This window comes from Vigna umbellata, chromosome 1, assembly GCF_029865625.1.
Source record: "Vigna umbellata cultivar VRB3 chromosome 1, Vumbellata_1.0, whole genome shotgun sequence".
Classification (NCBI taxonomy): Eukaryota; Viridiplantae; Streptophyta; class Magnoliopsida; order Fabales; family Fabaceae; genus Vigna; species Vigna umbellata.
In genome coordinates this window covers 96,062,162-96,084,530 of record NC_142165.1, presented here as the reverse complement: position 1 = coordinate 96,084,530, position 22,369 = coordinate 96,062,162, and the positions used below count along the sequence as shown (strand labels likewise).

At 32.9% G+C, this 22,369-nt stretch overlaps 3 protein-coding genes across 3 annotated transcripts; 2 read left to right on the top strand and 1 right to left on the bottom strand.

The window, feature by feature from the left end:
• Nucleotides 1-3,604: 3,604 nt before the first annotated feature.
• On the top strand, nt 3,605-7,330 carry LOC124835069 (subtilisin-like protease SBT5.4). Its single transcript, XM_088115166.1, has 11 exons — nt 3,605-3,698; nt 3,852-3,961; nt 4,045-4,142; nt 4,239-4,400; nt 4,825-4,927; nt 5,000-5,528; nt 5,648-5,748; nt 5,835-6,080; nt 6,173-6,287; nt 6,375-6,582; nt 6,664-7,330. Exons 1-11 carry the CDS (start codon nt 3,618-3,620, stop codon nt 7,212-7,214), a joined length of 2,304 nt encoding a protein of 767 aa, XP_087971292.1. The 5' UTR covers nt 3,605-3,617; the 3' UTR covers nt 7,215-7,330.
• A 7,591-nt stretch (nt 7,331-14,921) lies between these two features.
• Nucleotides 14,922-15,919, top strand: ATPD (F-type H+-transporting ATPase subunit delta). Its single transcript, XM_047309934.2, has one exon. It carries the CDS (start codon nt 15,019-15,021, stop codon nt 15,760-15,762), a length of 744 nt encoding a protein of 247 aa, XP_047165890.1. The 5' UTR covers nt 14,922-15,018; the 3' UTR covers nt 15,763-15,919.
• A 504-nt stretch (nt 15,920-16,423) lies between these two features.
• LOC124835064 (subtilisin-like protease SBT5.4) lies at nt 16,424-21,582 on the bottom strand. The gene is made up of 11 exons (XM_088109080.1): nt 21,502-21,582; nt 21,241-21,350; nt 21,062-21,159; nt 20,802-20,963; nt 19,003-19,117; nt 18,283-18,826; nt 17,998-18,095; nt 17,679-17,915; nt 17,480-17,594; nt 17,195-17,408; nt 16,424-17,094 (listed from the first exon to the last, which is right to left on the bottom strand). Exons 1-11 carry the CDS (start codon nt 21,580-21,582, stop codon nt 16,541-16,543), a joined length of 2,328 nt encoding a protein of 775 aa, XP_087965206.1. The 3' UTR covers nt 16,424-16,540.
• Between the last annotated feature and the right edge of the window lie 787 nt (nt 21,583-22,369).

The following is a 22,369-nucleotide window of genomic DNA, read 5'->3' as shown; positions in this document are numbered from 1 at the left end:
AATGGAGTCAAAAAGTAACTTTTTAAATTTCTAGGTTTAGGGTTTAGACGTCGGTTCCCCCAATTAACAGACGTCTAAAGTGCTTTAGAAGTCGGAGTGGCGTGATCGGACGTCTAAATGGAGTCAAAAGTGACTTTTTAAATTTCTGGGTTTAGGGTTTAGACATCGGTTCCGCCAATAATAGACGTCTAAATAGAATAAAAAATTATTTTTTATTAACCTTTTCGTTTAGTTTTGGCGTGTATTTGGGGGAGCAGATGTATATGAGTATTTAGACATCGGGCCCCTCCATAACCGATGTCTAAATAGTTGTTTTATTTACGAAAAATGTCACCGATCATTTTTTACGTTGAATATTCAAGAGTCATACGTCTAAAAGGTGACGTTAAAAGTCTTTCTGCACTAGTGTGAAATTGTGAATATGGATAAGATTTTAATCATTGAGAGAAAGAGAGATTCATCTTTCATGAGTTAACATCTTAGAATAAGTATGAAATGAGAAATTCTTGAAAAGTATTAATATTTATATGATCAATACAGATTATCTGTCTATATCTCTATTAAAATCATATTTATTTAAAAAATATAATAACTATATAATAAATAGTAACAAAATAATAAATAATAACTAATATAACAAACTATCACTATTAATCGTAATATAAAAAATATCCAAATAGATATAGATTTGAAATGTTTAATAACGAAAAACTTTAAAAACTTTATTAATCCATCAATAAAAGAAAGGGTTAAATATGTTTTTAGTCCCTAAACTATTGGCTGTTTCTGGTTTTCGTCCCTCTTTCAAAGTAAGGTACAATTTGGTCCTCATTCTTTTCGAAAACGTTCGTTTTAGTTCTCGAAAACTAACACCGCTTAAAAATTTGGTTCTCATTAGCAACAAAATGAGGACTAAAACCAAAGTTCCGAGGACTAAAACGAATTTCGAAAAGAATGAGGACTAATTGTACCTTACTTTAAAAGAGGGACGAAAACCAGAAACGACCAATAGTTTAGGGACTAAAAACATATTTAACCCTAAAAGAAATATGGTAAACATTTACCAAAACCCATCAAAAACATTTTTTAAAAACTAAATGTCTTAAATTTTAACCATATCAATTGAAAAATAATTTATTAAAGTTGAATGTAAAACCATGAGTTATATACATTATTGGACTGTCTCAATGTCATCAATCAAAAATATTGACTAACACATCTATTAGTTTTGGCCAATGTTCATGGAGAGAATATTAACAAATGTTAAATAATGTTTGAAAAAATAACCATGGTTGACATTGACCTAAAACCAACCTATATTGACATCAACATTAATAGAAAAGTACCAATAATATTTACAAAATAATTATTAATAATGTTGGTTGAGAAATAACATTAACCTATTCTAATATTGAAATACTTTGAAATTATTTCCCCTCTTTTGCAGAAAAAATCACGAACTCACATAAAGTTTATTGTTTCAAAGTCATCTATGCAATTTCATCCTCCCACTCCTTTCTTTGAAGCTATTTGATAATTTATTTTTACACTTTTATTGTAATTATAATTTCTCCTCATAAAATTCGTAACAGCTTGACTTTTTATTCTCAAAGTAATCTGTCAAGAGAGAGGAAATACCACAAATTTATTAAACTAATTTATTTTATTTGAATTTTCATATTACTTCAAAATCAATAAAAATGAAAATTTTCTTTAAGAGACAAGTATACAAAATAAATTAAATTATAATATACATTTATATTTTAAAATATATAATTTAATTAAAATTTTGAAAAAAAAAATAATATTACTCGTGTTCCAAGTCATTTAAATTTTAAGTACTTAGAATATAACATGTATAATCAATTCAAAAACCAAATTGAACTACTACTGAACCAGATCCCAAATAAAATAAGATTTAAATTTAAGCATATAACAAAAATATCATCAAGAACAATAAATTCTTTAATTGCTAAACAATTTACAAAACACATTGATCTAACATTAAATATCTCAACAACCAAAATTTCACACAATCTTAAAGATTTTCCAAAATAAAAAAACTTTCTCAAATCATACAATTTTTTTTTGTCAGATATACAAAACCATTCCTCAAATAGAACTCACTTTACAACCCAAAACAGGAATACAAAATCAAAACTAGCTTTTATGCAGCATTGAAAAATAACTTCCCAATTTATAAGTGACACATCAATTTTCGCTAAGCTCACACCCCACTTAGAGTTTTATGTTCAACTCACATGAACGTCCTAGCACAAAAAAACCATTCTAATAAAATTCAATAATACTTAATTATTCACACAAAACATGCATCACAGATATCATAATAAATGGAAAGTTACAAAAATTATATAAGAGTCATTAATTTATAAATGGAATCCGAACTTTATAATTTTCTTAGATTTATTAAAATGATATCATTCGTTTAATATAATAAAATATATAATTTTTAATGTAATAAATATTTTTTCACCCGAGTTCATAAAATCTGATAAGTGATTCTAACATGATAGTAATTTTTTTTGTTATAATTATTTGAAATATTATATTTTAATTTTTAAGTATTTTATATTATACACTAATTAATTATTATTAATATTGGATTCTCATTTTATATATTTTACATCCTATTCTCATTTTATATATTTACTGAGAAAGTATTTTGTGTATTGAATGGATATTATTTATAAATACATGAAATTTATTGGACGTAAATAAAAATAAAAATATTTGGAATGATTAGTTTTATAATTCCTAAAAGTTAAAATAGTTACGGTTTTTGTAACAGTAATATGTTAATATCCCATTATATCCGGTTTGACTATTTAAGAAACTAAACAAAATAAATATTTCATTTCATTTAATGACTAGTTAACGTATAATAATATTAATTTATTTTAATCAATGTATAATAAAGTCAATTTATTTCAATATAAAACGTATTAAACATATCTCACAAAACTCTCTCTCTCTCTATATATATATATATATATATTAATTAAGTAAGGTAAAAAAATAAACACCTCTCTGGATTAAAGCTGTTTATCATAATCATGGGCTCATATACAAATAGGTATTATTTTATCTACAAAAAGTCAAATATATAAATATAATGATTAAAAAAAGATATGAAACATAAGGAAAATGATAATTATTTATTTAAAACATTCCATGAAATAAAAACTAATGTCGATGCATTGTGGAGTACTTACCTATATCATTGTATTTTACTACTACTATTATTAACTGGATATAGAATAATGAAAGTTAAATACTTTACTGATGTATTTTATTGTTGGTATATTATCAGATATGCCATATTGGTCTAATTTGTTACCAAAAGCAGAATTTCTTATATTAATTTTATTTTAAAGAATTTGATTATTCATTAAGTTTATTATTAAACACAATCCTTGTATTAAGAAACATTAAATGATTTATGGGCATAGTTTGGCTCAATTTGAAATGCTCAATAAGGAGAAAAGGTTGACTTGATTTGATAAGTTTTAAATAATAATAATAGTGATATAAGCAAGGGTAAGTATAAAAACCTTGCATATCTCTTAGATTATTGTGCAAAACAAAACTACTCACCAATGGCACGATCCATTTCTCATGTCTTATTTTCACTTGTTCTTTGCATTCTGCTGCAAGATCATATCCAAGCACTCAGACAGGTAAGCTCTGTTGTTCAACAATTTTCTAGTTTTTAGCATTGAAAATGATTCTAAGCTTCTTGTGATGGTAAAACAAAGGGTTACCTAATTAACACATTTTTTATTTTACCATAACATTCGTAATTTTATGTTATTCATGTTTTTTTTTTTCAGTCGTATATTGTATACTTAGGATCACATTCTTTTGGTCCAAATCCTTCTTTGGTTGATCTTGAATCTGTCACAGACTCTCACCATGATTTCCTTGGATCTTACCTGGGAAGGTAGAGATTTTATCCCAACTCTATGAAATACTTGTCGACAAAACCAATATAGATTGATTACATGTTTCTTTTTTTTTTGAAAGCATCGAAAAGGCCAAGGAAGCAATCTTTTATTCTTATAATAGATATATCAATGGGTTTGCTGCAGTACTTGAGGAAGATGAAGCAGCAAATATTGCAAGTATATACATTTATTCTGCAAAATGTGTACTGTGTATTATTTGAGAAACTGTTATTTTGATGGTGTCTAACTGTTGTTTGTGATTGATGCATGTAGAGCATCCCAGTGTCATATCAGTTTTCTTAAACAAAAGGCATAAATTGCACACAACACACTCCTGGAACTTCCTTGGGTTAGAAAGAAATGGTGCGTTTCCACCTCAGTCAGTATGGCGGAAGACTAAGGGTGAAGATGTCATTATTGGAAATATCGATACAGGTAAATGACAATTAATCAAACACTTTATTTTTTTGTTACATTTATAAATTATTAAAATAAAAGAAAACATATTATTGCATAAAAAAAGATTATATATTTATAATATATAATCTGTACTGATTTTAATTTAAATTTAACTGTCATGATAAATACAATATTACAAAAAATATGCCTGAAACAAGGACACTACAGTTTTCAGGAGTTTAAATGTTTTGTAAAAGCTTTACCCTATTAGGGAATTATCAGTCAGAGCAATTATGAATTTCAAGTTACAGTTAATTTTTATTTTAATTATTTTAAATAGTAACTCTTTAACAGTTAAATTAAGGAAAAACAAAGATCGAGATAAGTTACTAAATGCTTTGACATTTTTAATGAATCATAATCAATCTTCAATTTTCTGTTGCTGTGTGACGTGTGATAGGTGTTTGGCCTGAATCCAAGAGTTTTGGTGATGAAGGGTTTGGACCCATCCCAAAAAGATGGCGTGGAATCTGTCAAACGGAGGATAATTTTAAATGCAACAGGTTCATTCATTTTGTACCCTAACATCTTTAGTTTTAATCGTGTTTAATATTTGAACTGATTTACATATGTAGGAAGCTTATTGGAGCAAGATACTTCTACAAAGGCCATGAGGCATTTATTGGTAAAAAACTGAATACGTCGATAGTTAGTGCACGCGACCACGATGGTCATGGTTCACATACTTTATCAACAGCTGGTGGTAACGCTGTTCCTGGAGCTAATGTTTTTGGGTTTGGCAATGGAACTGCAAGTGGTGGATCACCAAAAGCTCGAGTTGCAGCCTACAAGTCGTGCTGGCCTCCGGGATGTTCTGATGCAGATATTCTTGCTGCTTTTGAGGCTGCCATAAGTGATGGTGTGGATGTGATTACCATGTCTGTGGGTTCAGATAGTCCACCTGAGTTTTATCAAAGTGGTATATCTATAGGGTCCTTCCATGCAGTTTCCCACGGCATAACATTGGTGGCTTCTGGAGGAAATTCAGGACCTATTCTTGGATCTGTGTCCAACATTGAACCGTGGACTCTCACTGTTGGAGCAAGCACAATCGACAGAGACTTCGTTAGTAATGTTATACTTGGTAACGGGAAAATCTTCAAGGTATGCTGTTTACACATACAACCTTGTTTTTGTCTTGTTCTTTTTCGTTTTCAAGGCAGCATTGAAAACCCAAATCATGAGCCACTGACCTACCCTCCTTTTTGTTTTGTTATTGCTAGGGAGCTAGCCTTTCAAGGTCTGGCTTACCATCTAACAAGAAGTACCCATTGATCACCTCTGCTGAAGCACTAACTAAATCGGCATCAGATTCTGTTAACGCGTAAAAATACTCATGATGCCAACTTCATCTTGTAGAAATATTCATGTTTGTGTTGTTCTCTCTTGTAACACAGTCCATTCTTGCAGCTTTTTTTGCACGAATGAGACTCTTGATGCTAGGAAGGTGAAGGGAAAGATATTGGTGTGTCTTCGCGGCGTAAATGGTAGAGTAGAGAAGGGTGTTGTAGCTGCTAGTTTAGGAGCTGTTGGAATGATTCTGGCTAATAATGCGGGCGAAGGTGATGAAATTATATCCGATCCCCATGTGCTTCCTGCTACACATGTTGGCTTTGAGACTGGCAAATACATTTATAGTTACATCAACCGTACCAAGTAATTCTCTTTCTCGTACTTCAACTTTTTTTGCTAGTTTTGGTTTCATGGTTAGGACCTTTTATATAGATACCATTTTATGTCATCGTCAGGTTTCCCGTAGCTTCTATTTCTAGAGTGAGAACAAAACTGGGTACGAAGCCAGCTCCAGTTATGGCTGCATTTTCATCAAGGGGTCCCAATCTCCTCGACCCAGCAATCCTCAAGGTTCAATTTTTCCTTGATGATCAACTCGACCTTTAGTATTTAAATATTAAATAATTGTATGACTGCAATTTTTGCTGTGTGTTTCAGCCTGATATCACTGCACCAGGAATCAACATCATTGCTGCTTATACTGAAGGCCAAGATCCCACAAAACCTGACCAAATAATAACTCCTTACATTGCATTGTCTGGCACCTCAATGTCGTGTCCTCATGTTGCTGGTGTTGTTGGGTTGCTCAAAGCCCTCCATCCTAATTGGAGCCCAGCTGCTATTAAGTCAGCAATCATTACCTCAGGTAAATTATATATGCATGCATAACATTTTTTTCGCTTAATTTTTCGCACACGCTAATTATAAAATTTCATGCATTTTACAGCAACTACAAAAGATAACTCTAGAAGGGTTATCCGAGCTTCATCATTGGAGAAGACAACACCATATGACTTGGGTGCAGGCCACATTCGACCTAATCGTGCTGCATACCCCGGACTTATATATGACCTAAATACTACTGATTATTTAAACTATTTGTGTGGTCGTGGCTACGACAGTTCCCAGATTATGTTGTTCTACGGCAAGCCTTTCACTTGTCCGAAGTCCTTCAGTTTAGCAGATTTCAATTACCCAACAATCACGATTCCTCGGATTGAGTATGGACAATCTGTGAAAGTTTCTCGAACAGTTACAAATGTTGGGTCCCCAAGCGTGTATAGAGTTCGCATTGAGGCGCCACCAAACGTTGCAGTTTCTGTTGATCCTGCGGAACTAAAGTTCAAGGAAAAGGGTGAGAAAAAAGAGTTTCGAGTTTCATTGACCTTGAAGTCCAAAACTGAGAACACCACTGATTTCGTATATGGGTCGTTGACATGGACTAATCACAAGAACCGCGTTAGGAGTCCAATTGTAGTTGTCTTGAATAGTTTCTGAGTTTGTGTTTGTATTTTATCTTTGCAATAATGGTTCTGTTGAACAATCGAAGCTCTCCGGAATCTTAGAAGAGAATGTATCAACCATTGATAATATTCATCAGTTGTTTAAGGTTACACGCTTCAGGAAGATCTAGTGAATTATTTCAATCAATGTTAGATTTAAAACGAGGCGTAAACATCCTTTGCAGTGTTCGTCAGTCCTTCCTGCAAATTGTGTTGGACGTTTTATTTATGATTTTGGGTTTTTGCACCAAACTAGGCAAATATGCCTTCTTTATTATCAAAATAGATAAATTTTGACCCAAAGTGAAGTCGTGAGGGGACAAAACGACTTCAATTGAAGAAGTCGTGTCCCTGCACGACTTCACACTGTTCATATGTACAGTATTGAAGTCGTGCACCCAAAAACGACTTCTGGGTATGGTAATCGATTATCACATGTTGTAATCGATTACCATACCGTTTTAATAAAAAAATATAAAAAAAAATTGAAATCGTAGGGGATTCACGACTTCAATAAGAGAAATCGTGCACCTCCAACACAACTTTACTTTCTTTTAATTTTTAACTTTTATTAATTAAAATCATTTATAATTTATAAAAAATATTTTTAAATGTATTTAAAATAATTAAAATTATAACTAATTAATAATAAAAAATGTCAATATTATTAAATAAATAAATTTCATACTTAATTATTTTTGTAATTAAATTAAATTTTTTATAAAAGAATTTCAATTAAATAATTTATAACTATAATTATTATAATTATCTAATTAAAAATTAAAAAAAAATATATATTTTATTATAATTTATTGTTTTTAATTTTTATTATTATAGTATATTTTTTTACAAAATTATAATTAATTAATAATCATTTTTTTCATTATAAACTATTTAAATTAATAAAATTATTAAATATAAACTAATTAAATTAATAAAAAAGACTAAATAACTAAAATTGTGGAGGAGTTAACGACTTCTTGAAGTCGTGCTCCCCCCATACACTTTCACTTTATTATTATTTTTATTTAAAATGATTTATAATTTTTAAATTATATATTTAAATGTATTTAAAATATTAAAAATTATATATAATTAATATTTAAAGTTTCTAAATATTATTAAATAAATAAAATTATTTTTGTTATTAAATTAATCACATTTTTTTAAATTATTTTAATTAAATAATTTATAACTATTATTATTGTAATTACATAAATTAAAATGCATAAATAATTTATAATGAAAAAAATTATTCTTAATTAATTATAATTTGTAAAAAAATATACTATAATAATTAAAATTAAAAAAAAATAAATTATAATGAAATATAAATGTTTTTGAATTTTTAATTAGATAATTATAATAATTATAGTTATAAATTATTTAATTAAAATTCTTTTATAAAAAATATAATTTAATTACAAAAATAATTAAAAGTATAAAATTTATTTATTTAATAATATTGAAAAACTTTAATTATTAATTAAATATAATTTTAATTATTTTAAATACATTTAAAAATATTTTTTAGAAATTATAAATGATTTTAATTAATAAAAGTTAAAAATTAAAAGAAAGTAAAGTTGTGTAGGGGGTGCACGACTTCTCTTATTGAAGTCGTGAAGCCCCCCTACGATTTTCAATTTTTTTTATATTTTTGTATTAAAAACGGTATGGTAATCGATTACAACATGTGATAATCGATTACCATACCCTAAAGTCGTTTTTGGGGTGCACGACTTCAACCCTGGTCAAATGAACAGGGTGAAGTCGTGCAGGGGGGACACAACTTCTTCAATTGAAGTCGTTTGGGCCCCCACGACTTCCCCATTTTCGTAATTTTGGTTGAATTTGCCCATTTCGGTAATATTAAAGGCAAATATGCCTAGTTTGGTGCAAAAACCATGATTTTGTTTTACAAATAAGACCTATAAGAACAGTAGTTCCGTGATTTTAGCCATGATACATGCATGGGCTTTGTTTCTCTGTAACGGCTAATGCCATTTATTTCATTGGATAAATCAAGCTTAATAGTTATTCTTCACACATACATATATCAGAACTAAACACTGGTACCACAGCCCATACACGGGCCTGATATTCAGAAAACAAAACATCATGCTTGACAACAACTTTCTTAGCATTCCTAGGTTTGATGTTGATTATGATTACTGGTCCATGCTAATGGAAAACTTGGTGGAGCAAGGCTATGAAGAGCCTAAACTATTGGAGACACTCACTAGAGGAGCAAAAGCTAAAGGACTTGAAAGCAAAGAATTACAAAAATATTCTAAAGACAATCACCGACAAAGCAACATCGAAAGTACTTTGGGATTCAGTGAAGCAGAAATATGAGGGCTATACATGAGTTCAACGAGTTCAACTTCAAAGGCTTAGGAGGGAGTTTGAACTTCTTGAAATGCAAAAAGTGGTGAATGCGTGAATGATTATATTTCTAGGGTGATGATAATTGCCAATTATACGATAAGAGAAGGCGAGGTCATGGAAGATGGACAAATCGTTGAAAAGATTGTACGCGCATTCTTTCACAAGTACAACTATATTGTGTGCTCAATTGAGGAATCTAAAGATATCAATGAGATGATAATAGACGAGTTACAAAGTTCGTTGCTTATTCATGAATAAAAGATAAAACCACACGACGTAACTAAACAAACATTAAAGGTTACATAGGATTTTCTTCTTTACGTACTGAGGAACAATTCAACACCAGAGGTAGAGGACGTGATAAAGGCAGGGGCAGAGGAAGAGCGTTTAATAATTCCATTGTTGAATGCTGATCTCATATGCAAACTATATAGAACACACCAACCTTGACGAGGGAGAAGAAATGTTACTTATGGCATATGAAGATCTACAAAGGAGATGTAGTAATATGTTTTGTGATTTTCTTTCTTTTTAGAAGTGTAATGTTGTCAATTTAGCCTAGTTTACAATGTTTGAACTTGACCTACATGAATCAAACCAAAAAGGCCTATAGGAGTAAAACGACCACATAGAAAAGGTAAGGGCATATTTGCAACTAAAGCGCAATGGGCCAGGACCAACATGGTTAGTGTGTGCGAATCGTTGGTCTAAGTTAACTAGGTCGTTCAAGTTAGGTCCAAGACGGGTTGCGTCTAGGTCAAGTCAAGATTGATAGAGTTTGAGTTTTCCAGACCAAAGAATTGAGACAAGTTGGTCTAGGTGAAAGGTTGTCATGAGTCAGACAGGCCGAAGGTTGAGCCAAGTTAGCCTTGGGAGTTAGCTTGGGCTGAAAGATCAAGCTAAGCTGACCCGAGTCGAAGAATTGAGCACAACAAGCCTAAGTCGAAAGTTGAACAAAGTCGGTCTGGGTTGAAGGTGGAGTGGAGTCGACCAAGCCAAATTTCAAGCCAAGCTAGCCTAGGCTAAAGGAACAAAAGGTCTAGAGGATGATTGTACCAGTAGGGACCAGACATCTACACAACCGAGCACACGGTTTTGCTGCCATCGAAGGATAGAGGCATCAAACCGGACGCACCGAACGCCAAGTAAGGACCGGACGTCTACACAACCGAACGCGCGATTTTGTTGCCATTGAAGGATAGAGGCATCAAACCGGACGCACCGGACGCCAAGTAGGGACCGGACGTCTACACAACCGAACACGCGGTTTTGTTGCCATCGAAGGATAGAGGCATCGAACCGGACGCCCATACATCCGGGATTGCAAGATTTACCTCATCATCCGGCCACACTATGAAGGTCGGCCACACTATGGAGGCCGGACACGCCGTGTTACACATGACACCCATAAGGGTCGGCCGATCCAAGAGTCGAACTAAGGAGACCGGCCGGCCATACCGCTAATTAGTCAGGTTTAAGGTAAGTTGAGGTTAAAAGCTATTGGGCTGAATTTGGGCCGTGATTAATTTTTCACTAATCCCAAGCCCATAGCGAAAACTATAAATACAGATCCAGGGTGAGTGGTAGACAGGTAGCATTTACTGCACATTTATTACTGTTCGATAGAAAAACGCCATTGCTCTCAACTGACTTTGGCATCGGAGAATCTTTCGCAGGTCTCCCACCCGCGGATTGAAGAAGAAAATTGAGGAACGAGTAAGGAGGACCGGATATACGAAGGACGAGTGGAGGTGAACGTGGAGATATCAGACGACACAGCCCTACACATCCGAAACAATGATCATAAAGCACATTGCGTGTATGATATAATATTAAACATTTGTTTCATACAATTGGCTAAGCTACTGTACATCGTTTAGCAGAGTTAATGTTTAGACGTTTTATCATTTGTTCATGCGCTATATCTTTTGTTCAAACATTAAATGTTTAGACACTCTATTAAGAGTTCTATAGCGTTTAGCATTTTTTGTGTCAATGCATTAGACGCGTTTGAGATATCAGATATTCATATATCATTTGATAGCGTTTAGCATTTTACAAATGATTTGTTATGTCAAACGCTTAGTGGCTTAACACGTTTGGATATTAAATCTTAAGCATAAACTTTTAGCTCAACGTTCACTTGAATGTTTTCATTATGTTAGATGTTGTTTGCTAATTGGACACAATTTACTTAAAACACTACATTCATTTTAAATGTTTATCTCGTTCAATACTTTGGATAAACAATTATATTTGATAAACACTTATTTCATTCAATATTATTCTTTAACACATACAATCATTAGACGCTACATTCTATAAAGAATATTTTGTTAAGTATTATTTGTTAAACTTCAAAACATGATTTACTAGACCGTTTTGTATCTCTAGACGATCTTATCTTAACATTTAGCATTTAAATATGATTAAATAATATCATGATTCTACAATTTCAGCTTGGTTGGAAGCATACCCTAACCTCACTAAAAATACTATGATTCCACAATTCCAATTTGGTTGAGAGTTGGTCGTAACCTAACTAAAAAATACTACGTTTCTACAATTCCAATTTGGTTGGAAGCATGTCGTAAAAAATACTATAATTCTACAATTTTAGCTCAGCTGGTCATAACTTGACTACAAAATACTACAATCCTATAATTCGAACTCAACTAGGAGCAGGCCATAACCTGACTAAAAAATACCACCATTCTACAATTTCAACTCGATTGGGAGCAAGTTGTAACCTTATTAAAAATACTATGATTCTACAATTGTATCTCAATTGGGAACAGGTTGTAACATGACTAAAAAAGTACTATGATTTTACAATTCCATTCTGGTTAGGAGCATGTCGTAACTTGATTAAAAAGTACTATGATTCTACAATTTCAACTCGGTTGGAAGTATGTTGTAACCTGACTAAAAAAATACTACGATTATACAATAAAATACTATGATTCTACAATTCTAGCTTAGTTAGGAGTAGACTGTAACCTAACTAAAAAATACTACAATTCTAGCTTCGTTGGAAACAGATTGTAAGTTGACAAAAAAATATTACAATTCTACAATTCTGGCTTAGCTTGGAGTAGGCCGTAACTTGAGTAAAATAATACTACGATTCTAGAATTTCAACTCGGTTGAGAGTAGACAATAACCTAACTCAAAAAGACTACAAAATAATACAAGTCTCCCTAATTTCGATGTTAGTTTGGTTAAGCAAAGAGTCTCTCAAATACCTATATTTTTCTAACAAAGTACTATTCTCCCAAGGATAAAAGTGGAACGTTTAAGTTTAATAAAAAAGATTTTGGTCTCCAAAAACACTACTAGTCTCACGCTTCATGAAACTAAGGCTAAGGGAGTTGTGTGATGTTAAGCTCAGCACCGATTGAGTCAATAATTGGGTTGTATGGTGTTAGACTTATTACTGGTTGAGTTAAATAAGGACATGATATATAAAATGCCAACTTGATTGATACTCATGAAGACAGTTATACATAAGATACTAAGATGTTGACAATAAAAGAGAGACACTAAAATAGTGTAATAAGTGGAAGTTTTTTCGAAGAGTAAAGAAATAGAAATTTAGGAGTATGAAAGCAAATGATAAAATAGGCCATCAGAAATTAAAAAAGAAAATTGAATGTTCTAATCGTTTGAAATTTTACCTCAGGCAGAACAAATACATAAATGTTAGTGTTTATATTTTCTCCTAATCAATTATTTATCTAATTTTTATTTATGAAAATTTAAAAATGTTCATTTTTATAAGTATAGTTACACCAGTACAAAAATTATAAGTAACATCAATCTTACTTTTTGATATATTTTTTTTTTGGAAAAGAGTGTTACTGATAAATGAAACATTAACATCCTAACGTTGTTGAAATGTTAAATTGAGAAAATGATGAACAAAGTCATGATATAGTCCAGATAAATTTAATTCAATTAACATCGGTTAATAAGTCACAACCTAAAAGATAACATTACCATATGGAAATCTAATCAAGAAAAAAAAAAGTTTGCAAATCCTATTGTTAATAGCATATTTGAATTACAAACAAGTGTTTTTTTTAAAAAACAACTAAATATTAACTTAGATAAACTAATTAAAGTTGTGAATCTTCTTATGATTGAAAAAAATATTGTGAATGAATGGAATAAAATGATTTTTTGTATACTAGTTTTAGTTGGGTTGACCGTGAGTGTTTTTTATTACAAACGTTACAAGTACAGATGGAAAAAATATTTGTATATTTGCTTATAAAATTCGTTTCTTTGCGAATAATTATTACCATCAAGTAATAGGTACATGTAGATAATAGGTATCCGGGATACTAGGTAATTTAGTACCCGGATTTCTCCATCAATACTTATACTCGTTAAAAAAATAAATTATACTTTTAAAATTTAAATTGTTGTTTAAGTTTTATCCAGAGATTTATTTTTTTAGTAATATTTAAGAAAACACCCAATCAAGATATTTCAGAAAATATAAATAAAAAATTATATTATTGTAAATGTTTTTAATGTCTTAACTTTAAATGAAAATTATAATTAGTTTATTTTCGAAACTTTAATTCAATTTAGACTATTAATTTTAAAAATATGTGAATTTAACTTTTAATCATTTGAGCTTTTTATTTTATTTGATATATATTTTTTTCAATATTAATTGAAAAAAACATTTAAAATTTTAAATAAACTTAACAAAATAATTAAAATCATTAAATTTACGGTTCTAAAAATGATGGACTAAATTTGTCTAAAGCTTGTAAAATTTTTTTATGGATATCCAACAACTAGCTAAACGGTTAATGAATATGATTTTCTTTTATGTGGATCAAGTAACAAATAAGCATTATGCATGCTCGATCTCATCCATTGTCACTGGCTAATATTATTGTCAATGACTTACAGGATCATATGTTGTTGCAATTTGTTAAATATTAAAATTTATTTATTTTTTGTTCTGTGAATAAATGATGTTAGTAATCCTTCAATAGAACTCATTTAATACCTGAAGAAAAAAAAAACTGAGATGCTGCAAATCTGAAATGGAGATTAGCTAAAACGACACTTAATCAAAACAAGATACGGTGATAAACTTCATCCAGTGGTGGCCTTTGTGTTTATATTTCTGGTTCGAATATTATTTTGTCAAAAAATTAAAAATTAAAAATCCAAATCAGAGACGAAAAAGGTCCTTCTTCCACACAGAGGCGTCCACGTGTCAAAAGTTGATTATCTTATCCCGGAGATAAGAGGCCACAGTGATCCTCTCAATCCTCCAAGAGGCCCTCCTCTTGCTCCACACCATCACAAAAACAAAAAACAAAAACGAAAGAAAAAGAGAGATATCACAACACAATCACACTCATTCCTCACTCACCGCAAAAATGGCGTCCTTGCATCATCCCACCGCTTCCCTCCAATCCAAACACGTCCTAATACCCGGAAAGTCCCTTGCCCAGAAACCCACGCTCACCGTCTCCTTCCCCCGCTCCACCTTCTCCGCTCTCAAGCTCAAGCTCGCCGCCGCTACCCGCCGCTCCAACGGCGCCGCGGGCGCCAGAATGTCGGCCACGGTGTCCTCCAGCTACGCCTCGGCCCTGGCTGACGTGGCGAGCGCCAACAACACGCTGGACGTCACCGCCGCCGACATCGAGAAAGTCAGCGAGCTGTTCTCGGACCCGACGGTGTCGGACTTCTTCGCGGACCCCACGCTGGACGTGAAGAAGAAGCGGCAGCTGGTGGACGAAATCGCCGAGTCCTCGGGGTTCCAACCGCACACCAGAAACTTCCTCTACATCCTGGTGGACGCGCAGAGGATCGATCTAATTAACGAGATAGCGAGGGAGTTCGAATTGGTGTATAACAAGTTGACCGAGACGGAGCTGGCGGTGGTGACTTCGGTGGTGAAGTTGGAGTCCCAGCACCTGGCGCAAATCGCGAAGCAGGTTCAGAAGCTTACTGGGGCCAAAAACGTCAGGATCAAGACCCTCCTTGACCCTGGTTTGGTGGCCGGTTTCACTGTGAGGTACGGCAATTCTGGCTCCAAGTTGATTGACATGAGCGTCAGGAAGCAGCTTGAGGACATTGCTGCTCAGCTTGAGTTGAGTGATATCACACTCGCCGTATAGCCCTCTCTTCCTTCTCTATCGTCATATCTTTTTCTATTCCATTTCGTTTCCTATTATTTTTGGGCTAAGTATAATGTGTATGTATCAATGAGATATGATGAACGATTTCTCACACTCTCTGCAATCTTATAATACTTTCCTCGCCTTTTTTTCTGAAGTTATTTTCACCTTCATTTATCTGGGAACTGACAATCCAATCATATCGTTAGACCTTATCCAACAAACCCCGTGAATAGACTGTTTCAGCGGAATGAACCATAATTCAGATGCTACAACTCATTCACTTCCTTTGATCGGTGGGTTGAAAGAAAAAAAAATACATTCTTAATGTATTTGAGGATTTGTTTCATAGCAAATATGTACAATTATATTTAGTAATGTTGGGATTAGTTTATTTTATGAAAATGGTTTTTATAATCTTTAAGGGTTTATTAAAAATATTTTTTTTATACTTCGAGTTATTATCTTATTTTAACATATTTCAAGGTTCAGCATGTTTGGCGAGGAAAGAAAACTGATTACCTCAATTCCCTTCAGATTGTTTTATCAGGAGCCATCTCTTACTCAGCTCCACATCTTTCTTACCTTTTTATTTTTTTTTATGTATGCCCATAAAAAAAATGCTTTAAAATTAAAGGGGACAAACACATAAAACAACCACTTTTCTGCTTGAATAAGTTTTGCAATTGAACAGAACCTTTATTTCAGAGATAAGAAAACAATGGATGAAAGGATCCCTCCAAATACTGGAAGGGTAAATGCAGCAGCAACATAAATCTCATCTCACTTGTGTCATGTTAACTGCAATGGGACTCCTAACATGGTGTTTCTTATCGGTCCACGTCAACCATCCGAATCCGAAATCAGTGGTGCTTTCAGTTTTCTTCAAGGTCAATGCCACTCTGAACTCCTTCTTTTCACCCTTTTTCTTGAACCTCAGTTTCCTAGGCTCCACCGAAACTTCAACATGTGGTGGCGCTTTTATGCGTACCATATAAGTGCTTCTTCCGGACCCAACATTAGTGACAGTTCGAGAGACATTCACAGAATTTCCAGGGCCAAACTCAGAAATTGTGATTGCTGGATAATTGAAATCTGCTAAACTGACCGACTCTGGACAAGTGTAAGGCTTGTGGTTGAACATCTTAAGCTGGGAACTGTTGTAGCCACGACCACACAAATAGTTCAAAAAATCAGTAATATTCAGGTCATACACAAGTCCAGGGTCCACAGCACTGTTAGGTTTAATATGCCCTGCACCATAGTCAAATGGAGTTGCCTCGTTCAATGACGAGTCCTGGATAGGCTTTCTAGAGTTATCTGTTGAAGTGGCTGCAAAATGCATGAAATGTTATAATTAGAGTGTGCAACAATATGAATGTAAAATTCTCCACGCGTGTAAAATGTAAGGCCTTTGTATAAATAGTTTTACCTGAGGTCATGATTGCTGACTTTATAGCAGCTGGGCTCCAATCAGGATGAAGGGCTTTGAGCAGCCCAGCTAGGCCAGCAACATGAGGACATGACATTGAAGTGCCAGTCATGGAAAAGAAAGGAGTTATTCGTGTGTCAGATTCTAGACCTGTAGCAGATACGGCTTCAGTATAAGCAGCTATGATGTTGAATCCTGGTGCAGTGATATCAGGCTGAAACAGAAAGCAAAAATTACAGTTATACGATCACTTTATATTTAAGTCATCAAATCAAACAACTGAACCTTGAGGATTGCCGGATCAATAGGATTGGGGCCCCTAGATGAAAATAAAGCCACATTTGGAGCTGGCTTCACACCCAATTCTGTTATCACTCTGGAAATATAAGCTGTAGGAGACCTGATAATATAAAATGTTAATTAAGAAAAGGTCCAAGCTGGAAATCAAAGCTCACAAAAACTGAGGCGTGAGGAAGGAAGTTACTTGGTGCTGCGGATGTAATTGTAAATGTAATTGCCATCCTCAAAGCCAACATTAGCAGCAGGAAGCAAGTAGGGTTGGGGTAAAACTTCATTCCCTGCATTCCTTTCATTAAGCAAAAGCAATCCAACGGCGCCTACCCTAATAGCTTCCCCATTACTCTCTAATATATCACCAAAACAGACCAATATTTTCCCCTTCACCTTCTCAGGATCAAGACTTCCATCCTGGCAATTGAGTCTGCAACAGTGGACTGAATTACAAGAGAACATCCCCAATGATAAGGTAATTCAGAAGGTCAAGTTGGTATGAGGATTCTTACGCTTCCGAAATAGAACCATTGAAATATTTGGCATCAGCAGAACTAATCAATGGGTACGCCTTATCAGATGATAATCCATACTCTGAAAGGCTACCTCCCTAAAAACAACAGAAAGACAAGAGGGTAGGTTAGATACCCCATGCCACATGACCCTCTTCAGGGTTGTAACATAGATTTCTGATTGTACTTGATATTGGAAATGTTGGCTTGAAAAAGAAAAAAGGCAAAAACTAAAGTGACATGTTTTCCTATAAGAAGAAAGTCAAGGTTCTAGAAAAAATATACCTTGATGATTTTCTTGTCACCAAGTGTAACATAACTAGCGAAGTCTCTATCAATTGTGCTTGCAGCGACTGTGAGCATCCATGGTCCAATGTTGGATACAGATTCAGGAAGAGGTCCTGAATTTCCTGCAGAAGCCACTACTACTATGCCATTGGCAACTGCATGGAAGGATCCTATGGCAATACCGTCTTCGAAATAATCATGGGCCTCCGATCCCAAAGACATTGAAAGCACATCAACCCCGTCACTTATGGCTGCCTCAAAAGCAGCCATAATGTCTGCATCAAAACATCCACCACCGAACGGGATAGGATTTGGCCAGCACACCTTATATGCCGCAACTCGAGCTTTTGGTGATCCACCACTTGCTGTTCCATTTCCAATGCCAAAAACACTAGCTCCAGGAACAAAGCTACCACCAGCTGTTGACAAAGTATGTGAACCATGGCCTTCATTGTCACGTGCACTAAGCAATGACTCATTCAGTTTTATCTGAAAATTTGCCTCATAGCCTTTGTAAAAATATCTTGCTCCAATAAGCTTCCTATAGTGAAAAAAGTGACATTGATGAAAATACCAAACATAGTTAAACAAATGAATCTCCTCACGATGTATTGCAAATGATGTCTTGCCACCAAACACGTGTTTATGATTCATCACCCCAAGGGATGTTGATGTATTATTTGTTTGGAGAAAGTAGGTAGAGTAAAAAGAATCAACCTGTTGCATTGAAATTTATCTTTAGCTTTTTTATGCGTTTGACATATTCCACGCCACCGTTTTGGGATGGGTCCTAACCCTTCATCACTAAAGCTCTTGGATTCGGGCCAAACACCTGTATCACAAAAGTTTTGACATTGGTACGAAAATTGATTAAAATAAGCTAGTATTAGAAGCAAGAACGTCAAGAGCTTATCGTATTGCAGGAGTACCAAGAGCAAAACAAATTATTTTAGTTTTAACAGTTAACTTGTCATAAAAAAAGGTATTGAATAAATGCAATGAGCAGAGGGAAAATAAACACCGCCCAAACGAAATTTAAAAAAATAAATTTAGGATAAGCGTGTGAATAACATCAAAATTTTCATATTCAATACATAATTATCTAAATTCATATTATTTTAAGTTAGTTTTAATGAATTTAATCCATTTAATTGGATGTAGATTGGATTGAATATTTTTTTGATTTTGAATATTAAGGAAAATCTAAGTCAATTCATATTATGAAATGTCATATTAAAATTCAAATAACACAAGTCAGGCCTGGCTCATGCAAAGTTCAATTAAGTTGAATCAAAGTCATATAAAATTGAATTGAATTGGACCAATTGCACCAAAGTCAAGTTAAGCTAGACTAAACTCACATTAAACTAGGCTTAGCTAGACCAAAGATTGGCTAGGTTGAAATGGACCCAACTCAAGTTAGGTAAAGTCTAATCCAAGTTGGACTATGTTACACCTAGTTCAGTCTTAGCTTAATCAAACACAAGTTAAGTTGATTTGGGATAAAAATCATATAAAATTGGCTAGGATGGATCTATACTAGGTAGGGTCAAGCTTGGGTCATGTAAAATTGTTTAGAGTTTAGGTCAATTTAAGTTGGATTGGAGCCACATTAGGATGAATTAGGGTTTACCCATGTTAGATCAACTTGAGGCCAGTCTACACCAAGCTAAGTTGAGCCAAGTCAATAAGGAATAAGAGAAGTTAAAGTACATTGGATTAAATTGAGTTAGGTCAAATAGAGGCAACCAATCATAGGTCCCAGTTTTTGGATCTAACCCAAGTTGAATAATCTGAAGTCCATTCAAAATCAAATTGGCATAGACTCACTTTAGGTCGAATCAACATAGGCCTAATTTAAGCTAACTCAAATCTGGTTCATGTAAAGTTAAGTTAAGACATATCCATATCAAGTTTAATTAAGGTGAGACTAAATTGGGTTAAGTTGGTAAGGCCTAGGTTGAGTTAAAATAGGTTAAGGTTGAGTTAGTCCGAATTCATATAAGTTCAAGTGAATCCTAATCCACTCGGTCCATGTCAAACTGATTTAGGTCGAATTCATTTTATGCTTGTTCAGGAACTAGATATTACGTTTAAGAGCTTATTATACTGCATGAGTATCAAGAGCAAAATAAATTATTTTAATTTTAACCGTTAACTTATCATAAAAAAAAAATATTACGTATCAAAAAAATGTAACGAGCACAACCAAACGAAATTTTAAAAAATAAATATTAGGATAATTAAAATACAAATAAATATTAGAGCAGTTAAAGATTTTAATACAATCACAACGTTACACTAAATAAGTATTAAATAGGTTTAAATATTACATTATTATAATTAAATTTTAAAATAATTACATTCAATTAAAACGTGTAAATGCCATACATTCATTTCTGAAATCATTAGCCTGTATTAATTAAAGAAAATAATTTATATGGAAAGGCTAAAAAGAAAATTGTATAAGGCAATTGAAAACAATGTAAAGGAAATTCATGGTTCATTTCAGCTACCTGTGTCAAGGTTTCCAATGATCACATCTTCACCCAATGTCTTTCGCCATGCTGAGGTCTCAGGATATCCACCATTTCTCTCTAACCCAAGAAAATTCCATGAATGCGTTGTGTGTAACTTTCGTTTTTTGTTTAAGAAAACTGATACGACACTGGGATGCTCTACATGCATCAATCACAAACAACAGTTAGACAACATCAAAATAACAGTTTCTCAAATAATACACAGTATACATTTTGCAGAATAAATGTATATATACTTGCAATATTTGCTGCTTCATCTTCCTCAAGTACTGCAGCAAACCCATTGATATATCTATTATAAGAATAAAAGATTGCTTCCTTGGCCTTTTCGATGCTTTCAAAAATAAAAGAAACATGTAATCAATCTATTGGTTTTTTCTACAAGTATTTCATAGAGTAGAGATAAAATCTATACCTTCCCACGTAAGGTCCAAGAAAATCATGGTGAGAGTCTGTGACAGATTCAAGATCAACCAAAGAAGGATTTGGACCAAAAGAATGTGATCCTAAGTATACAATATACGACTGAAAAAACAAGATATATTATATTAATTACTTCAAATTTATGAAACATTAAAAAGTATAATTAGTTGTGCGCAGTCACAGAAAAACTAATGCTATTAGCAGTATCAGAAATTAGTGAATAATGTAAGTGGGGTTTTGAGACAGAGTTTGCCTGTTTGATTGCTTGAGTTGGTTCAGCCAACACAATCCCAAGAATAAGAGGTAATAACACATGAGAAATGGTTGGTGACATTGTTTGTGTTATGAATCTGTTTGTTGAAATGTGTTTATGATTTCTCTCTCTTATACAGCTGTTGTTATTATGTGACAAATATCTGAAATCAAATCATGTGGATTCAAAATCGACCTTTTAAGGCAAGTATTCTATTAAATAAAGAAACTGAATGGATAATAACACTTTTTAGATGAAACATAAAGTAAAATGTTGTGAACATTATTCTGTATCTGCATAATAGTAGATTAAAAAAAAGTTATTACTTAAATAAAAATTAAAATACGGTATATTTGAATTATTAGTAGTTTTTTTTTTCGAAGTTGTAAATGTTTTGTTGATATGAAGTAATTCAAATTGCATATGTTTAAAATTGCATATGGTATTCTGACTCCAATCTTAGGCCATAATATGTCCTTGAATCTTCTTGTACCATTCAGTCCATTTGAATCTTGCGAAAAACACTCTGACGTTCAAGTTAGTGTTTGTCTAAATATTTCAGTAATAAATGTGTAATAAAAATATCAAACTACCTGAATGTCAAACTTGTATTTATAAACTTTTGTGATGAAATTCTAATTAGAACTACCACAATTAGGGCCCATATACTAGTAATTTGGTCTAAGTTTAACTTAATTACTCTTAATAGTTTGTCTTGCTTATGTTTTAACCGATTAGTTGTCGAATAACCGTGAGCGATCATACAGTGCAACATATATTTAGTTTGTAAAGTAATTTAATTTCACCTATTGCAACCTTTTTGAGATATATTTATTTATGAAGTTAAATTTTGATATTATAAGTTACC

Coding starts and splice junctions, on each gene's coding strand:
- LOC124835069 (XM_088115166.1), top strand. CDS start 3,618: ATGGCACGATCCATTTCTCATGTCTTATTTTCACTTGTTCTTTGCATT. Junction 3,962..4,044: donor CTTGGATCTTACCTGGGAAG/GTAGAGATTTTA, acceptor TTTTTTTGAAAG/CATCGAAAAGGCCAAGGAAG. Junction 6,583..6,663: donor GTCAGCAATCATTACCTCAG/GTAAATTATATA, acceptor TGCATTTTACAG/CAACTACAAAAGATAACTCT.
- ATPD (XM_047309934.2), top strand. CDS start 15,019: ATGGCGTCCTTGCATCATCCCACCGCTTCCCTCCAATCCAAACACGTC.
- LOC124835064 (XM_088109080.1), bottom strand. CDS start 21,582: ATGTCACCAACCATTTCTCATGTGTTATTACCTCTTATTCTTGGGATT. Junction 21,160..21,240: donor CTTGGACCTTACGTGGGAAG/GTATAGATTTTA, acceptor TATTTTTGAAAG/CATCGAAAAGGCCAAGGAAG. Junction 20,964..21,061: donor TGAAGCAGCAAATATTGCAA/GTATATATACAT, acceptor TGATGCATGTAG/AGCATCCCAGTGTCGTATCA.